The 12525-nt window shown below is 52.4% G+C and overlaps 2 protein-coding genes across 2 annotated transcripts; both read left to right on the top strand.

Annotated features, from left to right (window-relative positions):
• Positions 1-919: 919 nt before the first annotated feature.
• On the top strand, positions 920-5276 carry EMH_0011210 (uncharacterized protein; the record flags this gene model as incomplete). Its single annotated transcript, XM_013499171.1, is given in 8 exon segments — positions 920-1386; positions 1390-2241; positions 2471-3604; positions 3979-4009; positions 4144-4205; positions 4394-4472; positions 4730-4842; positions 5177-5276. Coding segments are annotated over 8 exon segments (2838 nt in total).
• Positions 5277-8380: 3104 nt separating this feature from the next.
• Positions 8381-12135, top strand: EMH_0011200 (uncharacterized protein; the record flags this gene model as incomplete). Its single annotated transcript, XM_013499170.1, has 9 exons — positions 8381-8570; positions 8840-8989; positions 9168-9277; positions 9533-9596; positions 9811-9971; positions 10390-10464; positions 10781-10888; positions 11139-11605; positions 11937-12135. The coding sequence occupies 9 exons, from the start codon at positions 8381-8383 to the stop codon at positions 12133-12135; spliced, it is 1524 nt and encodes a 507-aa protein (XP_013354624.1).
• Positions 12136-12525: the final 390 nt, after the last annotated feature.

Raw genomic sequence — 12525 nt, 5'->3', positions numbered from 1 at the left:
ACCACGCTGCAGCTGACGATGCGAGCCAGCCTCACACACGAGCACAAGAAACCTTCAACTAAACTTCTTCTACTGCATGTATTACTCCTGTAGACGCTTGTGGAGCACTTGTACTCGCTTGCGGGCTACCTGTGAAGGACAAACATGTGTGTGTTTCTCTGCTTGGTTCAGGTTAGTACATGTTACAGTAGGTGATCTGCTGCGTGCGCCAAGGGGAAGTGAGGGTGACGCGAGTGTATCTAGCAACAAGTAATGTTGTGTTTTGTTTTTTAATTTGCATTTGGATGCTTTCTTATGTTTGCCTTTGTGTATGTATTCGTAGCAAGCACCGAGACCGGCGCGGGCACTGTGTATGTAGTGCAGCGTAGCGTCAGGTGTCTAGGATCATTTGTGTAGGTCTTTAGCATCTTATTCTCTCTCTTTATTTCTATTTCGCCTAAAATTTATTCATAAACTGCTGCTGCAGCCGCTGCTCTCAGCAACGATGCATGCAACGTTGCTGGGGGCGGCGGTCGGTCGGGGTTGTGTTGGGCCCCCTCTGTGACCTTATAGGAAAATATTGCCTTTGTTCTTTGTTTTGATTTATTTATTTTTTCTTTTAAAAGGCAGCGTTTTTCTTAGTGGCTGTACACTCCAACCCAAAAAAGAAAAACAAACCCTGACCGCAAATAACAACACCCCCCACCCACCCCCCTTGGCTCTCTTCATTGTTGTCTTAGTCGGTAGACTTCCCTCGAACGAGGCCCCTCTGCGCCTTCTCTATAAGCTGTAGAGTCTTTATAACAGAGCCCTAGAGGGCACCACATGAGCATCGGCGACAGCAGCAGCAGCATCCGCAGCAACAGCAGCAGCAGCAGGAGCAACAGCAGGAACAGCAGCAGCAGCAGCAGCGGCAGAAGCAGCAGCCGCACAAGTAGCGATGGCGCTGCCGCTGCAGCCTGCCTGGCGGGAAGCAGCGAAGCGCCGACTGCCCTCCATACATGGGGGATCTGCTGCAGAGGAGGTGGGGGGCCCCTGCTGCTCCTCACCGCCGAAGATAAAGGCGCGCCGGCTGGAGGGCCTCTCTGCGGGCCTTCTCTGGGCTTCTAAACCAGCAGCAGCAGCAGCAGCAACAGCAACAACAACAGCAGCAACAGCAGTAGTAGCAACAGCAGCAGCAGTACACTCGCGCACCAATTATATCCGTACGAGGAGCCCCTTGTCTTCTCCGCTGAAGCGGCGGCTGCAGACCTCCCTGGATGACGACAGCAGGGGTTCTCCTGTTGCTGCTGTTCGTGCTGCTGCAGCTGGGACACCCACAGCAGCAGCAGCAGCAACAGCAGCAGCAGCAGCGGATGCGGATATAGCATCAAACAGCAAGATGCTGCAGTCCCCTGTACGCCTACANGCTGCTGCTGCTGCTGCTGCTGGTCCTCAGCTGCAGAGCTCTGAGCAACCCGGGGCCGCGCTGCCTCAAGCCCGCGGCGGTGCTGCTGCTTCTCCCGCGTTGGCTCTCGATGCTCGTTCTTTCCTTACCACTGCAGCAGCAGCAGCAGCTGCTGCTGCTGCTGCCCCTGCTAGCCCCCAGGGAGCAGAAGCTGCAGCAAGTAGACGGCTGCAGCAGCGGCCTTCTTTCCTTGACGATCCTGCGTCTCCATTCAGTACCAGCCGACGCCGGAGGCCTCCCCCCGCTGCTGCTGCTGCTGCTGCTGCAGCAGCAAGCGATGCAGTCTCTGCAGCAGCAGGCACGCCCTCAGCAACTCGACGGCCTCCTGCTGCTGCTGCAAAAGCTGGCGAGGACTTCCTGGATCAGAAGGTATCACCCGTCAGCAGCAGACGACGCGCCTCTCCCTACCACCACCACGGCAGCAGCAGCAGCAGCAGCAGCAACAGCAGCAGCAGCAGCAGCAGAGGGACAGTAGCATTTGACGAGGAAGCGCTGTCTCCCTATAGACTAACCCCCCCAAGAAAGAAGCCTCAATTTTCCTTTGATGGGGGCCAGGCACTGCAGCAGCAGCAGCAGCAACAACAGCAACCAGATCAGCAGCAGCAGCAGCAGCAACAGCAGCAAGCTGCAGCAGGCTGTGAGCTAACCCTAACACCACAAGAGATAGCTTCGATGCAGCAGCTGTTTGCGGAGCAGCAGCAGCGCAGCGAGACATTCTGCTGCAGCTCGCTAGACACATGTGCAGCAGAAGAAGCCCCTCTTGCTGCTGTTCAGCTCAACAGGCAGCTCGAACGCTTATGTCGTCTCTACGGGCTGTGAGTGGCTTCACTGCTGCTGCTGCTGCTGCTGCNCTGCTGCTGCTGCTGCTGCTGCCGTTGGTGTTGCTGCTCACTCTGCTGCTCTCAGCGGCTGCTGCTGCTACTGCTATTACTCAGTGCTTAATCCTTCGTTGCCTGTTTCGCGCTGCTGTGTCCTCCCCTTATACTCCTGCTGCTACTGCTGTTGCTGCTGTCGTTGCTGCTGCTGCTGCTGCTGCTGCTGCAGGCTGCGGATCCTTTTTGACCGTCTACACGACCGCGGGGAGCCGCTGCTGCTGTTTTCTAGCATTCTGCCGGCGTATACAAAGCTGGCGCTGACGCATCACCGCAGCGCTTCAGAGCCTCCCCTGCGCGTGGATAGCAGCAGCAACAGCAACAGCAGCAGCAGCAGCACCACCACCACCACCACCACCAACGGCAGCAGTGGCGAGCCAGGCAGTGGCCTCAGCGGCAGCAACAAAATACGAAATGATTTGATTAAGGATGTTGGGCGGTTGGTGTGGCTGCTGCCGCAGCTGCTGCAGTGGAAGTCCCGGAGAGTGAGCAGCGCCAAGCTAGCTGCAGCAGCAGCAGCAACAGGAGGATCCTTGAGTCCGCTGCGGCAGCAGCAACAGCAGCAGATGCAATATGATATACAGATCGTAGAGCTAAAGGATGGGCTGCCCCTGGTTGCCCGCGCGAGCGACGGGGAGCAGCGGCAGCAGCAGCTGCGGCGGCGCCTCATTTCGTATACATTGCAGTGGCAGAACTTCTGTCTACAACTGCAGCAGCAGCAGCAGCAGCAGCAGCAGCAACAGCAGCAACAGCAACAGAAGCAGCAAATCCCTCTGCTGCGGCGCAGCAGGCAACTGATTATGCAGCATGGGAGCTGGGTCCCTGGCTTCAGGGTTGACAGCACCCCGTCCCCGCCGTCTGCTGCTGCTCCTGAGCTGCAGCGGCAGCAGCAGGTGGAGCTGCAGCCGCAGCAGCCGCCAACAGCTTTCAAGGGCGACGCGCTGATTGGCCACATCGGTGGAAGCCCTATTCGCTGTCTGAGACAGCAACAACAGCAGCAGCAGCAGCAGCAGCAGCAGCTGGAGGCCAAGGGTATCAGCAGCAGCAGCAGCACAACGCCTGCTGCAGCAGCAGGGAGCAGTGGGGGGGGCATCTCTTCAGTTAGTACGTGCACCTCGGATGCGAGTGCAGCTGCAGGAGATGTTTCCTTAGTGCAGTCTGCGTCTCCTCTGCTGCTGTCTCCTCTCTGTCGCTCGCGGCAGCCTACGCGGCGCTCTTCTCTGTTATCTTCTTCCCCCATCGGCAGCCGCAGCCCCAGTCCGCCGGCTGAGAGACGCTCCACCTCGAACAGCACCAGCCCCACCAGGTACCCGACCAGCCAGCTAGCTAGTCAGTTAGCCAACTAGATTGTCAGCTAACTAGCTAGCTAGCTAGCTAGCTAGCTAGCTAGCTAGCTAGCCACGTAGCTAGCTAGCTGGCTAGCTAGCTAGCCAGCTAGCTAGCCAGCGATTCCCCATACAAGTTGAACACAAGGAAGGGCACACGTAGCTGCGATGCGCACACAGTTGCAGTCTGCTGCTGCTCTGCGGGCGAGCTAACCTGGGGTGTTCTGGCTGCAGCAGCGGCAGCAGCAGCTCAAGCAACGCACGTAGACCCTGTGCATGCAAGAGAGAAAGCTAACATTAGCTGATGGGGCCCAGGAAAACCCTCTCGTGTCTCGTCTGTGTGCGGCTGTCTCAGGAGCCCGGTGTCCGAACGGCTGCGCCGCAAGGTATGGGAAGCTGAAATAGTTGCTGCAGCAGCCACTCCAGCAGCAGCTGCTGCTGCAGCTGCTGCAGCAGCAAAAGCTAACAAAAAGAGTTTGAGGGGCTTTTGCTGCTGTTGTTTTGCGGGTTGCCGCTGCAGACGGAAGAAAGGATGGCCGCTCGACTGCAGCGCGAAGCAGCGCAGCAGATTCGGCGAGAGCTGTATGAGTAGGTTGTTGCTGCTGCTGCTGTTGCTGCTGCAACTGTTGCTGCTGCTGCTACAGTTGCTGCTCCTGTTGCCGCTGCAACTGTTGCTGCTGCTGCTGCAGTTGCTCCTGCGGCCTCTCTCTGCCCCCACAGCAGGCCTCACTAACCAGCTGGCAGCGGCTGTCTTCTCTCTGTTTTCTCAGGAAGGTGCAGCAAACAAAGGAGGCGCAGATTGTGCTGCAGTGCATCCTCGACGCATGCGTCTATCACGACCGCCGTTCTGTGAGTTGCAGAAATATTGCTGTTACTACGTAGCCTTTGCCTCTGGCTAGCTAGTCAGCTAGCCGTACACCTGGCTAGTTGAGTAGCTGCAGCTACGCCCCTGAAGAGCCACAGATAGCTACCGGAAGTGCTGCAGCAAGGTAGCTGAGATGCTGCAGCTAGCTCTCCTTGCAGCTGCAGCTAGCTGCAACCGGCTGTAGCTAGCTGCAGCAGGACAGGGTTATGAGTGGGTGTTGCGGGGTGTGTTTATGCTGCAGCGGATTGACGTGCGGGTGCTGACGGATTTGTTTGTGTCGAAGCTGCGGAACCCATTGCCTCTGCCTGCTGTGGAGAGAGCGGTTTTGTATTTGGAGGGTCTTTGTCCTGGCTCGTGAGGCTATACCCTCTGTTCTGTTTGTTTGCGTTTTTGTTTTTTTTTTTNTTTTTTTTTTTTTTTTTTTTTTTTTTTTTTTTTTTTTTTTTTTTTTTTTTATTCGCTGTTACAGAGAAATCCTGCGTTGTATCTGCAGCATTCAACTCCGCGCGAACGTCGTTAGCCTCGACCTCTCAGCCGAGTAATCCCCATCCACCAATTAATAAATTAATTGATGAATTAAGACACTAATAAATTCATGAATTGATTTATTATGATAACTTGTTCATACAGTGCAGCACACATGCAACAAGCTTGCAGCTGATGCTGTGTGCTGCCTGCGGTGCTGCAGTCCTTCGGCGCTGAGAAAGCTTCTCGACTCCAAGCTGAAAGAATCAGAGGAGGCGGCGCTTGCTGCAGACCGAAAGGATCCGTCGTTGCTGCTTTGCTAGCTGGCCGTGGTGGTGGCTAGCTGGGCAGGATGCTGGCTAGCTGAGTTGGTCTCAGGCTCGCTAGCTCGTCTAGGCAGAGGGGAAATACCCCAGAAGCATCAGTAGATGCTCGAGTACCCGTGGCAGTTTGTACTTTGTTTTGACTCCGTTGAACTTCGTTGCGCCTGCTGAGGCAGCTGCTTCCTTCAGAGCAGCATCGCGGCAGCAGCAGCAGCAGCAGCAGCAGCCCGACCCTCCTGTGTTTCTTTGTTAAGCGTACAACAGGCGCAGCGGGCAGTCAGGTGTTTTGAATTTTGAGTTGCTGTTTCTGTCTATGTACACCTCAGAATAAAAATACATTCCTTCATCAGCTGGGCGCATTCATACATGCGCTGCTCCGAAGGAACCACAACACGGTCTTGGCGATATACCTGTGACTGTTTGCAATGATGAAATTTCTTTTTGGCTTTCAGCTTTTCTTAAGCACGATTCGCCTGTGCAGCTCTCCTTTGTGTGTCTCAGTGGTAGAATTGCCTCAATAAGCCTTTGCATTCATTAGATACAGCCGAACACCGCATCATCATACGCTTTGCTTGCAGTTTAGCTTTTGCTTCCCCGCCCCAGCGACTGCTGCAGCCAGGGGAAAAACACCGATAGCAAAGTGTTAGGGTTTAGGGTTTGACAGCTCGCCGCTCCTGGAGCTTAGGGTTTACGGTGTAAATGTAGTTTAGAGGACTTGTGAAACCAACTGGGGTTTGATACAGAGCTGTATGCGTCCTGAATCCGGTCAGCTTTATATCGATGATGATATAAACAGAAGAAAGTAAAACCTTCACCTATTTGTGGAGGATTACGACAGCTGCTGAGCAGATGAATGCAGTATGCCAGTGCACTGCAGTTCATGTTAATAGGAGGATATGTATCGACGCTGCAGGACACTTGCTTAGTAAATGAAAAACCGGTTGGCTCGAGATATGCAACCCAGTAGATAGGTGACTTTCTAGGCAGGAGGAAGCAATCAGCTACAAGTGGCCCTGCCCCCTCTTGACCTTCGCTTCAGAGGTGTGAAGTCTGCATGAGTATGCTGGCATTACACTAAACTGCACTGTCTTCATCGCTTGGCTCGCCAGCAGAAGTCAAGGAAGTAGACTGCACAGGACCAGCATAGAGTCCCACACGTATTTATGTAACGGCCAAAGTAGCAGTCACGCACGGTACAGCATTGTCTGTATAGAGGTGGTGTTATATGCATTTCTAATGGCTTGCAGGCTGGCTAACGAAGTATCTGGCAGGTGTATTCATAGCGTTGATGTTTGCCTTCAAAAGGGGTCTGGGTGCGCTTGCTTGTGGAATGGCATTGCAGCAGGAGCTGCAGCAAAGAGTTGTGAAACGCATCAACTGCTGCATCCTTTTTGCGCGAGCCCCAGCAAGCCACTGTGCAGGTGCGACCAGGGCGGCTAGAGTGTGCAGGGGATGCCATTAGCTATTGTTTCATGCTTTATTTGACTCTAGTGAGTTTCACAGTGGTTCTGTATTACAACAGAGGAGCCGCGAGAATGCCTTCTGTTGGTCTCATACCTCCTCAGACGGCGGAAGCTGCAAGCTTTCCCCTTTGCAACGGCTTGCATCGTAGCCCCCGAGGAGTCGATAGAGCCCACGGGTGAGTGAACCTCACAGTGAAGAGCAGCTGCTCACGAGCAGCACTTATTCTCTTTACTTGTTTCACTTTCATGAGGCTCACATGATGAAATTGTTTAAAAAATCTCTCAGTATAGTTCTGCATCTCGGACGCAACAGCCGTCGCAGAACGCGAGCATGGAGCAATCAAACTTGTGGCATGGTTGAGCCTGAATAATAATTAAATGATCTCAGAAATAACTGGTTGTCTTAATATGTTATCTGAACATTAGATTGTGCTAATGTACTTTATGCCGATGAACATCTGTCGATGATGTAATGCGGCTGATAGGGAAGCATGCAGCTATATTCATCTTGTACAGAGAGCAGCAAGTTTGTGGGTTGAAATGCTACTATAAGGTTTATTTGTTTTGATTAACAGAAAAGAATAACGCGGCGCAAAATTCATAAAGTTTGCATGTATGTTCATGGGAGCTGAGAGGATAATGGTGGGCCCCAAGGAGTCGGCCGTAAGGCCTGCCTCAGTGAGTTGAGTTGCTGCTGATCGGGTTAAAGGGGTATGAGTGGGTTTGAGTTGATGCTCGTAACTTCATTTTCAGGTGTATGCGGAAGCTTACAGCTGAAAGATTCAGTAAAAGCCTCCTGTACACTGTCTTTCCCCCATTAGCGTCTTGACCACACCGGCTGGCTCGTGGACCACTCGTTCGGTATCCGTGCATAACTGTTGGGTTTAGGTTTTAGAGATGGCAATGCGTTGCAATTTGAATAAAATGCTGTTTCAAAAGTACTTTATTCACTAATCCGTTTCCTTTAAGCGAGAACACTGGCCGCCGCAGTTGCTTTTCATCTTGCTCGCCGATTCGGCTGACGGTGCTTGTCGGCGGGAGTTGATGAGCTTGCTTCCTTACCGCGTGATTTCCCCCCTGAAATCTTCAGATTTTGTTATTTCCTCTTCATTTTTTTATTAATTCCCCGAATCACTCGCTGGAAGCCCCACCTCGTCGTCGACTCGAGGCAGTGGCTGCCTGCGTAGAAACGCGCACACTTGACTGCAGGCGAATGCTTGTGCAGCTTTCTCCCCCTGAACTGATTTCCCCTTTGAATACTTCACGTTCACCAGAGCCTCATCACCTTCACCTGTTCCCTCCTCACTGCCAGGGGCCCCCCATCTCTCGTATGCCGACAGCCCTCCCGTGTGTCTGCGTTGCGCCTTCGTCGATCGAAGGAGGAAACCGTGCGGCTTTTTTTGCAGTGTCTGTTGGGCAGTGAATACATATAGGCGGATCAGGCTCTGAATGTCTTTGCGGACGCGTAGATCGCGTTGTCGAAGGTCCCAGGCCTCTCGCCCCTCATCTGGACCCTTGCCTGTACAGAGGCAGCTTCTTAGGATGCTTCAAAGCCGGCTTCTTCTGTACACCCCGTCCTTGCCGCTTCTCCTGTAGTTTCCTCTGAAGACGCTTCAGGGGAAACGCTTGAAATCGGCAAGAATGGATGCCGAGAACTTCGCCAAACTCACCACCATCTTAGACCTCCTCGACCGCTACAAGAAAAATCTCGCGCAGGCCGTGCAACTCGAGACGCCTGTGCAGTCGCAACGCGTGCTGCGTTCAGGACGCACTCTTTCCAAGCGGTCTACGCGTTCAGAAGGTATATTTGGCTTCGGCAACGCCAATGACGGTAAACAGCACGCAGACCCTAGCACCCCTGTCTGTCTACCTCCCTTTTTTTCCAATTTGCACAATAGTGCAGCCACCAAACGCTTGTATTCTTGCATATCAGCATAGCAGGCGTTGGTTCTGTCTTGGTGGGGACTTCAGGCGCATCTTTGTAGCCTCTATCGAAGGGGATTCCCGAGCAGCGGGTGTTTCTCCGCCCCTAGCTTTCCGGCTCCCCTTGTGCTGCAGCTCTCTGCTCAATATTCTGTCTTTGGTGATTTCGCCTTGCAGGCCCGAAGCCATCGGATGTGGTGGCGCATGCCCAGGAGCGGCGCAAAACAGTCAACCGCGCTCAGACGCTCCTCTTCAGGAGGCGGACGAGGCTACGAAATTCCTTTCCCAGCTTGTCAGAACCCACAAGCAAAACTGTATCTATTTCGCGTACGTCAGAGTGATGCTGCTGCTGCTGCATTTTGTGTTTCTTTGAAGGGATTCCTCAGTCAGAGTTCGCTTTCGCTTTTCCGCCGTTCTCTGTTGTTGCTCACAGCTGTGGGGACTTGTACTATTCGTGCTGTGTGGTGTGCTGTTGCTCCTGCGTGCGTTGCCGCTGCTGCTACAGGCCTCGATGATGACCTGAAGGACTGCGTTGTCAGCAGGGGGATGATGAAAATCTTTGAGAGCAGGCAGAGCACAGACAAACGCAGCTCACGGGATTCTGAGTGTGAGGCGGTGAGCGGAATATATCTATGCACCAAACACAATTAATAACCATTGACGTAATTTCAAACAAATATGCTGCTCTGCACCTTCTATACGGATGCTTGGCCCCGGTCGCAGTGGGTATACTGGCACACCTCTCCTGAGTGTAGTTGCTGCTGCAGCAGGAGTCTGTGTATGTCAGTGTGTGTTGTGAGCACGTGCTGCTGGCGTTCGTGTGCTGTTTCTTGATCCTCCTGTGCCTGTCTGTGCTGTATCTGCTCGCAGCAAAGTGACTACCTCGACTACCTGACTGAAAAGAGCTTCGGGCCCCCCGATGTTGACTGGGAAGGTGATTTCTTTGTTACTCTAACGGGGTTATAACAATAACCCCTTTACGCTTTAAACGATGAACGCACTGTCTCTGGGCGTCTCTAGAAGCCTCACAACAGCACACTAGTGAAGCAGGAGAGATAGTGCATACGGTAACTGCTTGCAAACATGTCGTACAAGTGCATGCAGCCATTGCGATATCCTGCTGCTTCTGCTGTTGCTGGTCTCCGCAGATCCACAATGGGATGCTGCGGCGCCTTCTGTTAGTTTAGAGAACATGAAAACTGAAGACTACGCGAGTCTGCGGCCTCAGATATTGGGCCAATTGTTTGACAAAATTCTCGACTGTCTGCAGAACGACTTCGATGAATTAGTCGGAAAGCTGAAAGAACAGGTCCGTTCAGATTCTCTCCCTCCCCTGTATACGCAGACAGCATGTTGGGGTGCGGGGGTGTTGTTCGCGGGCGGGGGGAAGGGAGGGGGGAATGGCGAGGGGGGTGGGGGGGGTATTTCTTCTGCAATCCTTACACGCTCTGTCCTTGTCTTCGTGCGTGTATGACTGACTCTTGTAGCTGACCGAGTGTAGACCTGAGTTGCTACTTGGTTTTGTTTTCTTCCTTGTTGCTGCTGCATTCAGCGTGTAGACTTGAAACGAAGGCAGTGCTGCCTGTAGATGATGTGGCTTTCAGACGTACATTTGAATTAGTATGAGATAAACAGCAGCTGTTGTTAGTTGGTGTCAGTGGTTGCCGTAGGCTGCACCATATGAAATTAATACACGAGGTGATGATGCATGCTGTTGTGTTGCGCAGAATGTTCACCTAAAACAAGACGTCATCTCCTTGAGAAAGAAACTGCAAGATGCCGTGGAGACTAATGACGATCAGGTTAACAGATTCACCAGTTCTGTAGCTGTGCACAAATGCATGTATATATATATATATATATATATATNATATATATATATATATATATATATATATATATATATATATATATATATATATATATATATATATGTATCATATATATAGGGCATATGAATGTGTGTGTGCATGCGCATATATTTAGTCTGTAGCCGATCATATTGAACAGAGAAGAGGAGAGTGAACAATAGACGCAATTGGGGTGTCCGCTGCAGGCTGTTTAGTAAAAGTGGTGATTTCTGAAATAATATTATAATGATTGAGATTGCGTGTTCAGGTGCAAGAGTTGAAAGAGATGACAGATCGCATCGCCTATTTAGAGACGGAGGGCCGGGAACTTACTCGGCAGCTGAGTACCCTTGAGACGCGCATCAAGGCATACCAGGTGAACAGGGTTGCAGCAACAGCAGCAACAGCAGAAACAGCAGCAGCAGAAGCAGCAAGAGTAGCAGCAACAGCACTATCAACAGCACCCTGCTTGCCCCTAGCTATGCGGAGTGGGTGTTGTGATATGTTAGTGTTCGGGTGTTTCGTGCGAGGGGAACAGTTGCATGTTTGTGTGGATGCGTGCACTCAGTTACATGCATAATATCTTTGTTTTTTCTTGGTTACTTATGTGTTTACTATATCTACAGGATAACCAGAAAGACCTGGCGAAGCTGGAAGAAGAGAAGCAGAAGCTGAGCGTTGAATGCGCCTCTTTGCAGGAGTTGATAAAGAAGCTGACGCTGCAGGTGAGTGCGCAAGATTCTGAGAAGTTGTCGGAGTTGGCGCAGGAGTTGATGACATTGAAGGAGAAAGAAGAAGAGATAAAATCTTTAAAAAGAGATCTAAGCAAAAAAGATCGCCTACTTGAATCCATCAATGCAACTCTAACCACCCAGCCATTCCCTGCTGCTCTAGATTCACTGAGAGCAGCAGACACTGCCAGCAGGCAGGCAACACCAAGAGGATCCTTCGTACACATGTTCAGCTCCGCATCCAGCCCCAGGAGAACTTCTGTCAAGAATCTCCTCGCGACGCCTCAATTCCCCTCCTCGGAGCCCGGCCTCTCCTTGGCTACTGAGCTGCAGCTCAGCAAGCTACCCAGTGTAACGCGCAGGTATGCATCTGTTCCCTTTCTATATGTTTTATTTTCCTAGCATCATTTGCATTCTTTGGTCTCCATATACTCCAAAGAAGTGCTGGTGCTGCTGCTGCGTTAGCAGGAGACGCAGCAGCAGGGATTCCTACGGGGCCCCCAAGGGAAAGCAGCTCCAGCTCACTTCGTGGGTACAGCCACCAGCAGTAGCCCCTGCTGCAGTTGTGCTCAATACCGCCTCTGCTATTCTGCACACGACTGCTGCTGTTGCTGCTGCAGCTCCAGCTCCTGCTGCTGTTACATGAGAAGTGTACGCTGTGTGGTTCGGGTTTGATATGCGTGGGGTGTACAGACTGGTGGAGGTGCAGGCGAAGCTGGGGTCTACTCTGGCTGAGCTGGAGGCGCTGCGGGAGTCTAACGAATCGCTTAGAACAGAGCTCGATCAGATTCGCAAAGAAATGGAGGAGAAAGATGCAGCGACGCAGCAGAAGATGCAGGTACACAGCAGCAACAGAATGGGGAGGGGGGTGCTGCGGGTTTGCTGCCCTTGATTAGATTTAAGAGCTGACCACGAGCGCAGCAGCTGCAACGCTGCAGTTGCTGCTGCTGCTGCTGCTGCTGCTGGAAGCTACTCCAAATCCCCACAGTATTAGCTTCAGCGCACATGTATTGCCGTTGCTGCTGCTGCTACAGCTGCGTTGCTGCAGCTGCTGCTATTTCTGCTTTTGCTGCTTGTGGTTCTATTTGCTTCAGGAGCACTCACGTGAGCTTGCTGCTGCTCAGGAGCAGCTAGAGGAGAAGAAAGCGGCGCTGCAGCGGACAACAGAGGCCCTGGCAACAACCAAGGGGGACCTCAGCGCGTCTACAGCCGCTCTTTATTTAACAGTAGCAAACAATGAATACCTTGAGGAAGACAATCAACGCCTTCAGGCTCAAGTAGC

The sequence above is a fragment of the Eimeria mitis genome, genomic scaffold (genome assembly GCF_000499745.2).
Source record: "Eimeria mitis Houghton genomic scaffold, Emh_scaff406, whole genome shotgun sequence".
Lineage (NCBI taxonomy): Eukaryota > Apicomplexa > Conoidasida > Eucoccidiorida > Eimeriidae > Eimeria > Eimeria mitis.
The sequence above is the reverse complement of the archived record's forward strand: the minus strand, read 5'-3'. Positions and strand labels throughout refer to the sequence as shown.